Genomic DNA, 14,870 nt, shown 5'->3' with positions numbered 1-14,870 from the left:
AGACTGGGCGACTTGGAAGGCGTTGAACAGACTGCGCTCTGGCACCACGAGATGCAGAGCCAACCTCAAGAAATTGGGCTACAAAGTGGAATCCATGATATGCGAGTGTGGAGAAAAGCAAACCACTGACCACCTGCTGCAATGCAACCTGAGCCCTGCCACATGCACCAGGGAGGACCTTCTTGCGGCAACACCAGAGGCACTCCAAGTGGCCAGATACTGGTCAAAGGACATTTTATCAACTACCAAGCTTGCAAACTTTGTGTTTTGTTTGTTTGTTTGTTTGTTAAAAATGCAATGCAACTCTTTGGTCTGCTCCTGACACGATAAATAAATACATTTCGAGAATGAGAACAGATGCATGCAAAGGAGAACGTAATACTTTGGCCATTGCTTCTTCCTGTTCTTCTCACTAAGCTTTTCCACCAATAGCTTCAGAACTCATCTTGAGACTTTTTTCAAAAGGCAGTCCAACTTGTAATGCAAGCCTAAGGCTATGTCATCAGCGTAGCACTTTCTAAAAATAATAATAATCCGAGACGCGAATCATAGGAACATATAATGGCAACCCTACTATCACCCCAAATTATACAAAAAGCACGGTTCAGATGTGGTTATGAGCACCAAAACACTTACTCGGAGAGCATGAGGCGTAGGTTCAGTTGGTTGTTGATCACAGAGATGGTGAGTTTCGCAGTAATACGCTGCAAACACACATTTGAGAAAGCATAAAATTGTCACTGGGGAGAACAAGGTGGTTAGATCCCAACTTCCCATCATCATGGCAGAATCCAGGCAGGGCCCAAGGGTTTCTGACCCATGAAAAAGAATAACCTTTATTTGTAGAGGTACTACTCACACATCTCACAACAACAAGAGAAACTTTAGATCCATCTGCTTTCTTGGCAAAGATCCCGACTACAGCACTGAGAGTCACAGTGCCACCAGTAGTGTCGAAAGCAACGAGAGCGTCCTTTCCAATGGTAATTTCAAAGGAGATATCACCCTGCAAAAAGAGAGAGGGGTGATCAGCAGTAAATATCACTGGCACAGATATTGCAATGCTCAAACCCAGCTTTGCATTCCTCCCCACAAATGAAGTCCCAGGAGGGTCATCGCACGTACCGTGGCAAGTTCGGGAAGAGCCTAGAGAGAGAAAGAGAGTGAAAGGAGATTGAGCATGGAATCTCAAGGAAGCTTTCAATATGCTATTGTCGAAGGCTTTCATGGCTGGAATCACTGGGTTGTCGTAGGTTTTTCCGGGCTATATGGCCATGTTCTAGAGGCATTCTCTCCTGAAGTTTCGCCTGCATCTGTGGCAAGCATCCTCAGAGGTAGTGAGGTCTGTTGTATAAACCCATTTTCTTATTTTCAATAGAGTGGACGTAGTTTTAAAAAGGGAATTTTCAGAGATCTTCCCAATGCCCATATATCATGAGTTACTGCCATATTGGCCTATTTCTGCAGTAGGCCTATGTTCACAGAGAATGCTAATTGTTTGAGAAATCAGTGCTCCAAAGAAGAAGTTACTATTCAAGGATAACAATATATCTGGACAAAACCAGCTAGCTGTTGGCTAGTTGGAACCCCCAAGTTTCCCAGTCGCTCTGGAGCCATGTTTGCAGCAGACTAACACATAAGATACAGTCATGGCCAGAGAACAATGGACTATAGTTGTGCTATAGTTGTGCCATTGTTAGGATCCCACGTGTGCTATAATGTCAATCAAAATCATAATGAACTAATGAACAACTGTATAGCTAGCTTAGACCAATGAAATGATTTGTCTTTGGGAACCAATGAAAATGTATATTTCCTTACTATAAAAGCTCTGCAGCCCCATTGGGGGTTGCGACAAACCCTTTGATTGCATCCCTGTATGCTTGTTTGTCGTTATTGCTATGGCCACGCAATAAATAGTTGTTTTGCAGTTTAAAGGATTCAACTTTCATGGTGTCCATCCTTGTCCTCCCCATTGGAAAGGGGGCTTTTGTCTTCTTTGGGAAATATTTTGGTTTCTTTGCCCCTACACCAACAGACCTCACTACCTCTGAGGATGCTTGCCATAGATGCAGGCGAAACATCAGGAGAGAATGCCTCTAGAACATTTATTTACTTTTATTTATTTATTTACTTTACTTATATACCGCTGTTCTCAGCCCGAAGGCGACTCACAGCGGTTCACAACCAATAAAAACAGCAATAATTCAATGCAAAATATAACAACAATTACCGACTTAACACATTACCCAATCAATAAACACTTACTACGATAACTGATCACAGTCGTCTCATTATCAAAAAACATGTTCCAGATTCGTCATCCATTGTTCCATTCCTATGTTCATTACCAATCATTGCACTAGTTATTCGAACGCCTGCTTGAACAGCCAGGTCTTCACTTTTTTGTGGAATACTATTAGAGATGGTGCTAGTCTAATGTCCGTGGGAAGGGCGTTCCACAGCCGAGGAGCCACCACCGAGAAGGCCCTATCTCTCGTCCCCGCCAACCGTGCTTGAGAAGCAGGCGGGATCGAGAGCAGGGCCTCCCCGGAAGATCTCAAAGTCCTGGTGGGTTCATAAGCAGAGATGCGGTTAGATAGGTAGCTTGGGCTGGAACCGTTTAGGGCTTTATAGGCCAACGCCAGCACCTTGAATTGAGCCCGGTAGCAGATCGGCAGCCAGTGGAGCTGGAGCAACAGGGGGGTCGTATGCTCCCTGCGTTCCACTCCTGTTAGAATTATGGCTGCCGCACGTTGGACTAATTGAAGCTTCCGGGCCGTCTTCAAGGGCAACCCCACATAGAGAGCGTTGCAGTAGTCTAGGCAGGATGTAACCAGAGCGTGGACTACCGTGGCCAAGTCAGACTTCCCAAGGTACGGGCGCAGCTGGCGCACAAGCTTTAGCTGTGCAAATGCTCTCCTGGTTACCGCCGAGACCTGGGGTTCCAGGCTCAGCGATGAGTCCAGGGTCACACCCAAGCTGCGAACCTGCGTCTTCAGGGGGAGTGCGACCCCATCCAGCACATGGCCATCAAGCCCGAAAAAACCTACAGCAACCCAGTGCTTGCTATGCTTGCTGCTGCTGCGGGCCTATTTGTATGGTGGTCATTATTTTTGGTTGGCTGTTGTTTGTTTGATGGGGGTTATTTTCGAGAATAAAAATTATTTTAAAAAAGAAAGAAAGGAAGGTGTCACTCACCCCAGCTGGAATTATAGCCAGAAGAGCACTTTTCAGTTCCTCAGCTTTCGAGAACTGTGTGAAGGGAAGGAAGGAAGAGCATTAGGGCAGAAATTTGTAGAGCAAATACCTTGCTACTTGCATGAAGGCTATGAGTGAGTGATGTAAAATGACCATGCTGTGTTAAGGTAATGCTATGGAAAATAGGTATCTCCCCTTGTAGCCTTGGAGCTGTCTTTGTATGTGGCTGTGATGAGGTGTACATTTTTAACTTGCAGTTATGTGTAATTATAGATATTATGTATAATTATAGACAGATACGCTGCTTAGCCAGTATCGCACCGCCTGCCATCTGCCGGGAAGTAGCAGCCAATAGTGAAAGGACCAAGGCAGTGACATCTCCAGCCCATCCCCTGTTTGGGTATCAGCCAGCACGCCAACGACTTAAATCTAGAAATAGTTTTCTAAGATCTACAGAGACACTCGCTGGAACACCTCAGCAAGCGAGAGTCCAAAAGTGGCAGGCTCAAACTCAGAACCTCAACCCATGGCTGATACCAAATGAGAGACTCCCCCCCTGGGCATACATAAAACTGGGCGACTTGGAAGGCGCTGAACAGACTGCGCTCTGGCACCACGAGATGCAGAGCCAACCTCAAGAAATGGGGCCACAAAGTGGAATCCATGACATGCAAGTGTGGAGAAGAGCAAACCACTGACCACCTGCTGCAATGCAACCTGAGCCCTGCCACATGCACAATGGAGGACCTCCTTGCGGCAACACCAGAGGCACTCCAAGTGGCCAGGTACTGGTCAAAGGACATTTAATCAACTACCAAACTCACAAATGTTGTATTTTGTCTGTTTGCTTTGTTCTGTTAGAAATGTAATATAATTGACTGGCTGCCCTGACACCAGAAATAAATAAATAAATCTTCCCTTGCCTGGGGGCTGACGAGAAGGGAGCTTTGCAGCCCTCAGTCTTGCAGGGCCCAGCGGGGGCGGGAGGCCTCGAAGATTACAGGGGAGTGGGGTTATGAGGGCATGAGGAAATAGAACAATGGGACCACAGACATGAATCTGCACAATTGTGCAAAACTGAGGAGAGGTGGAATAACAAGGTGTGTAGCTGCTATTGGTGAAATAGCAGCTTCATGCATCCAACGATACTCTGCCCGTTTGGGGTCGGTCACATTACTCACCACCGCAGGGATGTTGCTCACTTCCAGAGGCACTTGGGGGATGGCGACAGACACCGCAATACTTATCACGGCTGGATGGATACTAATGCAGAACCAGTAGCTGCCCAGAACAGGCACGGCAATAGAGGCAGCTGTTTCGGGGATGTCAATGAATAAGCCTGTCACTGATACATGGAGACGAAACTGAAAAGACAGAGAAAGAATCATACAGTTGGAACAAACCGCAAGGGACATTCAAAACCCTCCCAACAGATGGCCATCCAACATCTGCTTAAAAACCTCCATGAGGAGACCTGCAGCCACAGCCTCATTCCAGCCAGCTTGATGCCGAGCATCTCCCCCCCCCCCCCCAAGTACTTATAGTTCTGCCAAGGGCAAGGACACCAGACTACACAGCAAGGGTTAAGTCTTGGCCACATTGCCAAGGCACTGACAACAACAAGGACCACATGAGGTTTTTTTGGGAAATGGCTGGACCTTGGGACTTCTGCCCTTTTGTGGGAGTTGTAGTTCCCCAAGGGCTGAGCGATGGATTCTGTTACTGATCAACTCAGCGCCCATCTGCTGATTCCAGCCTGAATCCATGGCTCTCTGCTGAGTGGACTGGACTGTTTGCCACAACCCTGGCCATGAACTTTCTATCAATGCTTGATTTGAACTGCTAGCAACCTCTGCTTCCACACGCCCTTCCTAAGAGCATGGGATTTCCAGTTTGGACCTTAATAAGGATCAAATATTGAAATAACCTTTATGGGGTGGGATGGGGGTTCCTCTTCTGCTCTAACTCTGTATCAGTGATGCCTATTGCCTATGATTTTGATATATGTATGTAACCTTATGAATTTCCTCTGTACCCTCGTCCCCTTGACCCTTGCCCCACAAAAACTGCTGTGACCAGGAACTACCTGATTGTTTCAATTGCATGGACAATGCTGTTGCTCCCCCAACCCTGGCCATCGGAGCAGGCCAGCCAGGAGAGGAGGGTCAACAGGAACTCGAAAAGAAAAGATTGATTGAATCAACCAGGTATCGTTGACCCCCCCGAGGTCCGATATCGAAAAAGCCTTTTCATATTTTCCCCAAATCCCATCACGGACCAGGAAGTTCATTGTTCCCCTATCTGACATCCCGCCGGTGAGGACAAAAGCTTCACATTCCAGCTGGCGAATGCCCTTAAGCAGATTATTTCCTCAGCCTTTGTCAAACTTCATCCCGCCTCCTAGCTGCCGATTGGTCCATCTTCAGAGGCGCTAGGAAGGCACTGATTGGCCCCTCAGAGGCAGCGGAGCTCGCTGATTGGTCTAGAGGCAAGACGGGCCGCCAAGCCTCCTCCCAGCTGTTCCGCGGCCAGCCAATCAGCATGAAGCTGGCCGGCAGAGGGCGGGCGGGAATTTTGAAACTGTTTTCCTTTGTCTGCATGCTATAAAAATGCTTGGAAATTCTGTAAAATTATGCTTGCGGTGGAATGATCCCTGCAATGCATCTGATCTCAGCTGAATCACAAATAAACCTCGGTTGCTGGAAAGAAACCTCTTCCACCTTGATGAGGCATTATTATTTGTAATATTTTTTTTTTTACTCTTTGGATTGGCTCTCGCTGACCTCACCAAGATTCCAGGGCTCTTTTGAGCGGTCCTCAGGGATCTCCTCCACCGGGAGACCCTCCTAAAAGCAGCTCGATATCAAGCTGACCCACCACGGAGAGAACATGTCCCCCACAACCTCGCCGCACTGCTACTTTAATGGCCGTGCCACCCATTGCCCAGCTGCCGGAACACCTGCGAGGGGGCCCTCCATGGCCACGCCTCCCATCATTTGGACATTGGAACACCTGTGCAGGTGCTCTTTTTCGGGGTTCTCCTGCCTCTCCTGTGGCTTCTGACCACTTATTCCATCAGGCCACTTTGGTTGGTGGAGCCCCCAGTGGCGTAGTAGGTTAAACCCCTGTGCTGGCAGGACTGAAGACCGACACGGCGCAGGTTCGAATCCGGGGAAAGGCGGATTAGCTCCCTCTGTCAGCTCCAGCTCCTCATGCAGGGACATGAGAGAAGCCTCCCACTAGGATGATAAAAACATCAAATCATCCAGGCGTCCCCTGGGCAATGTCCTTGCAGTCAGCCAATTCGCTCACACCAGAAGCAACTTGCAGTTTCTCAAGTCACTCCTGACATGACCAAAAAAAAAACTTTGGTTGGTATTGAATGTTTACTTTTAAGCTTTTTTTGTATCTATATTTGAATTAGAGTATGTTTACTTTTAAGCTTTTTATTGTATTTGTATTTTAATTACTTCTAAGCTTTTTATTGTGTTTATATTCGAATTATTATGTCGTGTTTATTATTGTATGTTTGAATTGATATGTTAATTGTTTAAATTGATATGTTATGTTTATTATTATATGTGTAATGCGGCACTGTATGCCATGGATTGTAAGCCGCCCTGAGTCCCCCACTGGGGTGAGAAGGGCAGGGTATAAATGTAGTATGATAATAATAATAATAATAATAATAATAATAATAATCTTTCTCTCTCCTGTGTGAGTCAGTGTGAGTATCTGCCTATGTTGTATGTGACTATTTAATGACTCTGATTGTTTGCAAGTACAAGGAAAGTGGATCTGCACATCCTGTTTGTACATTTGTATATATTGGAAATGTGAAGATTAACCCCCCCCCCCCCCCGGATATTTTGGATGAAAACCTGAATCTGTGAGTTTACCATACTGTGTGTACATAAGGTCGGATGCTGGCAGTTGGACTCTGCTGATAGACGGGTTAAAGCATTGGGTTATTGTAGGGTTTTTTTGGGCTATATGGCCATGTTCTAAAGGCATTTTTTCCTGACATTTCGCCTGCATCTATTCATCTATGGTTGAAGTATGTTTGTGTTGTGAAAGGACTCTGCTGTATTCGCTTGCTTCTGGGACACTTGCTATCTAGCTTGCAACAATTTGGGGAGGTCATGATTAGGAAACTAAAAATCACGTATCAGCATCCTGCAACAAGCAGAATAGAGGGGGTCTATGATTTCCCTCAATCTATTTATTTGTTTGCAGTATATGTATACAGTGTTCCCTCACTTATTGCGGGGATTACATTTCAGGACCTTCCGTAATTAGTGAAAAATCCATGATGTAGGGACTCTGTATTAATCTTACTATTTACACATTATTTTATTAGTTATACACTATTTTAAGTCTTTATAAACTTAAAATAAAGTGAAGGAAAGGCCCTTCAAGGCTGGAGGGAGGGAGGACTGAGGAGGGAAAGCATCTCGGAGAGCGGTGGCGGCAAAAACCTGCGAAACAGCAAAAATACCGCAATATATATTTTAAATTAATATTTTTGGAAAACCGCAAAATAGCGAGTCCGCTAAAAGCGAACCGCGAAGAAGCGAGGGAACACACTACTGCCCTTCCCAAACCCAAAGGGGACTCAGGACGGTTCACAGTGAGACACTACGCTCCGATTAATGTGAACTAGAATTGGCTTTCTTAGCTTCCACATCACACTGTTGGCTCACGTTCAGCTTGTGGTCTATTAAGACTCCGAGATCCCTTTCACATAAACTGTTTTCAAGTCAGGTATCATGTACCCTATCCTCTATTATTTATTTATTTATTTATTTATTTATTTTACTTTACTTGTATACCGCACTCTCTCAGCCCGTAGGCGACTCAGTGCGGTTTACAGCCAGGGCAATATACAAAGTACACAACATTAGTATTTAAAAGAGTAACTAAGGCAACTACATCGATATAACAATACAACAGTACATCTGTATAACATCTATACGTCTATATAACTAATCCATCACGTCTCATCAGGAAAGTCATAATCCGATCTCCTCGTCCATTATTCCAAGTTCCAAGATCAATCAGTTGGTTGCACTGCTTAATTAAACGCCTGTTCAAAGAGCCAGGTCTTTACTCTTCTCCTGAACGCCAGCAGGGAGGGGGCCGATCTAATGTCTGCGGGAAGGGCGTTCCACAGCCGAGGGGCCACCACTGAGAAGGCCCTGTCTCTCGTCCCCACCAGCCGTGCTTGTGAGGCTGGCGGGGTCGAGAGCAGGGCCTCCCCGGACGATCTTAATGTCCTAATTGGTTCATAGGGGGTGATGCGTTTGGACAGATAGGTCGGGCCAGAACCGTTTAGGGCTTTAAAGGCTAAAGCCAGCACTTTGAATTGTGCCCGGTAGCAGATTGGCAGCCAGTGGAGCTGGCGCAACAGAGGAGTGGTGTGCTCCCTGAGTACCGCTCCTGTTAACAACCTGGCTGCCGATCGTTGGACCATTTGTAGCTTCCGAGCAGTCTTCATAGGCAACCCCACGTAGAGAGCGTTGCAGTAGTCTATACGGGGTGTAACCAGCGCGTGGACTACCGTGGCCAAGTCAGTCTATCTGTGTGCTTCATCTTTTTATGCCTGTCATACCTTCCAATACTCCCTGTTGTTCATTTTGTTAGTTTTGGCCCAACTTGGCCACGGTGGTCCACGCTCTTGTTACATCTCAAATACACTAGAATCATAGAATTGGAAGAGACCTCATGGGCCATCCAGTCCAACCCCATTCTGCCAAGAAGCAGGAATATTGCATTCAAAGCACCCCTGACAGATGGCCATCCAGCCTCTGTTTAAAAGCTTCCAAAGAAGGAGCCTCCACCACACTCCGGGGCAGAGAGTTCCACTGCTGAACGGCTCTCACAGTCAGGAAGCTCTTCCTCATATTCAGATGGAATCTCCTTTCTTGTAGTTTGAAGCCATTGTTCCATTGCGTCCTAGTCTCCAGGGAAGCAGAAAGGAAGCTTGCTCCCTCCTCCCTGTGACTCCTTTCACATATTTATACATGGCTATCATATCTCCTCTCAGGCTTCTCTTCTTCAGGCTAAACATGCCTAGCTCTTTAAGCTGCTCTTCATAGGGCTTGTTCTCCAGACTACTGCAATGTGCTCTACGTGGGGTTGCCTCTGAAGACTGCCCGGAAGCTTCAGCTAGTCCAACGCTCGGCAGCCAGGGTACAAGGGCAGCCAGGGTACTTACAGGAGCGGGGTACAGGGAGCACACAACGCCCTTGTTACACCAGCTCCACTGACTACCTATTAGCTTCCAAGCACAATTCAAAGTGCTGGTTTGGACCTATAAAGTCCTAAATTACTCTTGCCCAGTTTACCTGTCCAAACATGTCTCTCCCTATGACCCACCAAGGACTTTAACATCATCTGGGGAGGCCCTGCTCTTGGTCCCGCAATCATCGCAGTCGCGTTTGGTGGGGATGAGAGACAGGGCCTTCTCTGTGGTGGCCCCTCGGCTGTGGAACTCTCTTTCTTAAAGAGGTTAGAACTGCCCCCTCCCTCCTGACTTTTTGCAAGACACTTGAGACTTGGCTGGGTGAGCAAGAGTTTGCAGAATAGACGGTTTTTATTGGCGTAGATGAGATTTTTATGGACCACATTCTTTGGATTGATTTGGAGGATGTTTTAAACCTGGTGAACTGCTTTTAAATGTATATTTATTATCATTTTATGTGATTGTGTATTTTATTGGTGTTTTTATATTGTTGGAAGCCGCCCTGAGTCCCTCTTCGGAGGATGAGAATAAGATGGGATACAAATGTTCTAAATAAATGAATAAGCTCTCTAACCCAGTGGTTCTCAATCTTCCTAATGCCGCAACCCCTTAATACAGTTCCGCATGTTGTGTTGACCCACAACAATCATTGCTACTTCATAACTGTCATTTTGCTACTGTTATGAATTGGAATGTAAATATCTGATATGCAGGATGTATTTTCATTTACTGGACCCAATTTGGCACAAATACCCAATATGCCCAAATCTGAATACTTGTGAGGTTGAGGAGGGTTGATTTTGTCATTTGGGAGTTGTAGGTGCTGGGATTTATAGTTCACCTACAATCAAAGAGCATTCTGAACTCCACCAACGATGGAATTGAGCCAAACTTGGCGCAAGGCACTCCCATGACCAACAGGAAATGCTGAAAGGGTTTTTTAAGGCATTGACCTTGAGTTTTGGACACAACACACCTAACAACCCAATGAGTGACCATCACTTAAAAAAATGATGTCATTTGGAAGTTGTCGTTGGTGGGATTTATAGTTCACCTACTATCAAAGAGCACACTAAACTCCACCAGTGATGGAATTGAACCAGACTTGGCACACAGAACTCCCACAACCAACTGAAAATACTGGAAAGATTTGGTGGGCAATGACCTTGAGTGTGGGAGTTGTAGTTCACCTACATCCAGAGAGCACTGTGGACTCAAACAATGATGGATCTGGACCAAATTTGGCACGAATACTCAATATGCCCAAATCTGAACACTGGTGGATTTAGGGGAAAATAGACCTTGACATTTGGAAGTTGTAGTTCACTTATCAAAGTGCATTCTGATCCCCACTGATAGAATTGAGCCAAACTTCCCACACCGAACCCCCATGACCAACAGAAAACACTATGTTTTCTGATGGTCTTCAGTGACCCCTCTGACACCCCCTCGCAACGCCCCAAGGGTCCCAAACCCCTGGTTGGGAAACACTGCTCTAACCTGTTAAGGCCATTTTGGCTTCTGATCTTGTCCTCTGGGACATTAGCCCTCCCTTCCATTGTGTCATTTGCAAATTTGATCAGCATGCCATCTATTCCATCATCGATACCATTGATCAAGATCCTGAAAAGTCCCAAAAGGCCCAAGAGAGACCCCTGTGGCACCCCACGAGTTACTTTTTTCCAGGATGACGGGAAGCCATAAGGTGCCAAATAACATTAGCTTTTTGCAGATTGGTAGGAGCAGACACTCGAGTGCCTTTGTAGGGAGAAGATGGGGAAATGGAGCTAAATGCAGGAATTTCCTTCTGCTGCTCATCTATATAAATAAAAATGTAATGTTTGTTTGTGGGATTAACAGAACTCGAAAACCACTGAACGAATTGACACCACATTTGGACAGAATACGCCTAACAACCCAATGTATGTCCTTCACTAAAAAAAAAAAAAAAAAAAAAGGATTTTGTCATTTGGGAGTTGTAGTTGCTGGGATTTATAGTTCACCTACAATCAAAGAGCATTCTGAACTCCATCAACAATTGAATTGAACCAAACTTGACACACAGTTCTCCCATGATCAATAGAAAATACTGGAAGGGTTTGGTGGGCAGTGTCCTTTGGTTTTGGAGTTGTAGTTCACCTACATCCAGAGAGCACTGTGGACTCAAACAATGATGGATCTGGACCAAATTTGGCACGAATACTCAATATGCCCAAATCTGAACACTGGTGGATTTAGGGGAAAATAGACCTTGACATTTGGAAGTTATCAAAGTGCATTCTGATCCCCACTGATAGAATTGAGCCAAACTTCCCACACCGAACCCCCATGACCAACAGAAAACACTATGTTTTCTGATGGTCTTCAGTGACCCCTCTGACACCCCCTCGCAACGCCCCAAGGGTCCCAAACCCCTGGTTGGGAAACACTGCTCTAACCTGTTAAGGCCATTTTGGCTTCTGATCTTGTCCTCTGGGACATTAGCCCTCCCTTCCATTGTGTCATTTGCAAATTTGATCAGCATGCCATCTATTCCATCATCGATACCATTGATCAAGATCCTGAAAAGTCCCAAAAGGCCCAAGAGAGACCCCTGTGGCACCCCACGAGTTACTTTTTTCCAGGATGACGGGAAGCCATAAGGTGCCAAATAACATTAGCTTTTTGCAGATTGGTAGGAGCAGACACTCGAGTGCCTTTGTAGGGAGAAGACGGGGAAATGGAGCTAAATGCAGGAATTTCCTTCTGCTGCTCATCTATATAAATAAAAATGTAATGTTTGTATGTCCTTCACTAAAAAAAAAAAGAAAAAAGGATTTTGTCATTTGGGAGTTGTAGTTGCTGGGATTTATAGTTCACCTACAATCAAAGAGCATTCTGAACTCCATCAACAATTGAATTGAACCAAACTTGACACACAGTTCTCCCATGATCAATAGAAAATACTGGAAGGGTTTGGTGGGCAGTGTCCTTTGGTTTTGGAGTTGTAGTTCACCTACATCTAGAGATCCCTGTGGACTCAATCAATGATGGATCTGGACCAAACTCTACACGAATACCCCATATGCCCAAATGTGAACACTGATGGAGTTTGGGAAAAATAGAATCTCGACATTTGGGAGTTGTAGTTGCTGGGATTTGTAGCTCACCTACAATCACAGAGCATTCTGAACCCCACCAATGATAGAATTGGGCCAAACTTCCCACACAGAACCCCCATGACAACCAGAGTGGCTCACAGCAACACGTGGCAGGGGACGGCTAGTACTCACAAATAAATCGACTCCCACAAACGTGTCTGCTACGGTAGGCATGACAGCAATCTTCAAATGCACATTTCCAATGTTGCCGTGGGGAAGAACCACTGTGTGGAAACAGAGAGAAAGGTCACGATGCCCACCAAACCTCAGCTCTTCAACATCTTTTAATTCCATGTTATTTCCTTGGTCCTTTCAGTTACACCTTTGACCACACAGCAGCCCCCAATTCATGGGGCAGGATTTCTTTTCCATTGCCTTTCTATCCTTATCATAGCAAGGCATGGTTACCAGGAATACAATAAACAACACAACACCTTTGGTGCTTTTAATATGGTTTATCGTTTGACACCCCATTAACTTCCATGGCTCAATATGATGGAATCCTGGGAGTTGTAATTCCAAAAATACTAGGAAAAGGAAAAGATCTTGTGAAACTACAACTCCCAGGATTCCCTACCAGAGTTTTAAAGGCAATTTTAAGTATACTTATTGTATTACAATTCTGTTATACCGCACTGTTACTATTTAATTTACATGCTGTTCCTCTGTTCTGCCTTGATCAGACCACACCTGGAATAGGAAAGGTAAAGGTTTCCTTGACATTAAGTCCAGTCGTGTCTGACTCTAAGTGGTGGTGCTCATCTCCATTTCTAAGTCGAATAGCCGGCATTGTCCATAGACACCTTCAAGATCATGTGGCCAGCATGACTGCATGGAGCATCATTATCTTCCCGCCAGAGCAGTACTTATTGATCTACTCACATTTGCATGTTTTCGAACTGCTAAGTTGGCAGAAGCTGGGCCTAACAGTGGGAGCTCACTCCGCTCCCCAGATATGAACCGCCAATCTTTCGGTCAGCAAAGTTTAACCCGCTGCACCACCAGGTGCTCCTGGAATACTTTGTCCAATTCTGGACACCACAATCAAAGGGAGATGTTGACAGGCTGGAATGTGTCAAGAGGAGGGTGACTAAAACCATCTAGGGTCTGGAAAACAAGCCCTATGAGGATTGGCTGAAAGAGCTGGGCATGTTTAGCCTGCAAAAGTGAAGGCTGATAGGAGACATGATGAGGACCATGGAGCAAGATGTGAGGGGAAGTCATAGGGAGGAGGGAGCAGGCTTGTTTTCTGCTGCCCTGGAGACTAAGACGTGGGATAATGTCTTCAAACTACAGGAAAGGAGATTCCACCTGAACATGAGGAAGAACTTCCTGACTGTGAGAGGGAGCCGTTCAGCAGTGTTTTAACCTTGTAACCACTTTGGGTCCTCTTGTTGGGAGAAAGATGGGTATGCAGACATAAAATAAATAAAATGACATGTACTATGGAAGCAGCAAAGAAACACTCCCCCTTCCATTCCCCAGGAGCTGGCATCGAGCGAGATGTGAAAGGGACATCCTTCCTTTCCTTTCCATTCCTTTCCTTTCTTTTTCCTTTCCTTCCTTGCTTCTTCCTTCCTTCCCTTCCTTCCCTCCTTGCTTTCACTCATACACCTTCCTCTCTTCCTTCTTTCTTTCCTTCTTTCTTTCTCCTCCTTTCTATTCCCTACTTTTTTTCTTCCTTCGTTCCTTCTTTTTTCCTTTTTTCCCTTCCTTCCTTCCTTCCTTCCTTCCTTCCTTCCTTCCTTCCTTCCTTCCTTCCTTCCTTCCTTCCTTCCTTCCTTCCTTCCTTCTTCCCTTGCTTTCACTCATATACCTTCCTCTCTTCTTTCTTTCTTTCTTTCTTTCTTTCTTTCTTTCTTTCTTTCTTTCTCCTCCTTTCTCTTCCCTATTTTTTCCTTCCTTCATTCCTTCCTTCTTTCTTCCCTTTCTTCTTTCTTTATCCCCCCTCCCCTCATGGCTTTTCTTCATTTCCTTCCATTTTCTATCTTCCTTCTTCCTCCCTTTTGTCTCCTTTCCTTTCTTTTTCCCTTCCTTCCTTCCTTCATTCCTTCTTCCCTTGCTTTCACTCATATACCTTCTTCTCTCTCTCTCTCTCTTTCTTACTTTCTTTCTTTCTTTCTTTCTTTCTCCTTTCTCTTCCCTACTTTTTCCTTCCTTCATTCCTTCCTTCTTTCTTCCCTTTCTTCTTTCTTTTTTTCCCCTCCCCTCATGGCTTTTCTTCTTTTCCTTCCATTTTCTATCTTCCTTCATCCTCCCTTTTGTCTCCTTTCCTTTCTTTTTCC

The 14,870-nt window shown here is 45.4% G+C and overlaps 1 protein-coding gene across 1 annotated transcript in view; it reads right to left on the bottom strand.

The window, feature by feature from the left end:
- Positions 1–14,870, bottom strand: part of LOC137096868 (uncharacterized) — a 45,698-nt gene that overhangs the window by 13,092 nt on the left and 17,736 nt on the right. The window contains exons 7-12 of the mRNA XM_067467121.1: positions 12,718–12,809; positions 4,383–4,565; positions 3,202–3,255; positions 1,126–1,146; positions 860–1,006; positions 637–704 (exon numbers count right to left, since the gene is read on the bottom strand). Of these exons, the coding sequence (XP_067323222.1) occupies positions 637–704; positions 860–1,006; positions 1,126–1,146; positions 3,202–3,255; positions 4,383–4,565; positions 12,718–12,809 (565 nt within the window). The remainder of the gene's footprint in view (positions 1–636; positions 705–859; positions 1,007–1,125; positions 1,147–3,201; positions 3,256–4,382; positions 4,566–12,717; positions 12,810–14,870) is intronic.

This window comes from Anolis sagrei, chromosome 4, assembly GCF_037176765.1.
Source record: "Anolis sagrei isolate rAnoSag1 chromosome 4, rAnoSag1.mat, whole genome shotgun sequence".
NCBI classification, from domain to species: Eukaryota; Metazoa; Chordata; class Lepidosauria; order Squamata; family Dactyloidae; genus Anolis; species Anolis sagrei.
Note: the sequence above shows the minus strand (reverse complement) of the source record. Positions and strands in the feature narration are given on the sequence as shown.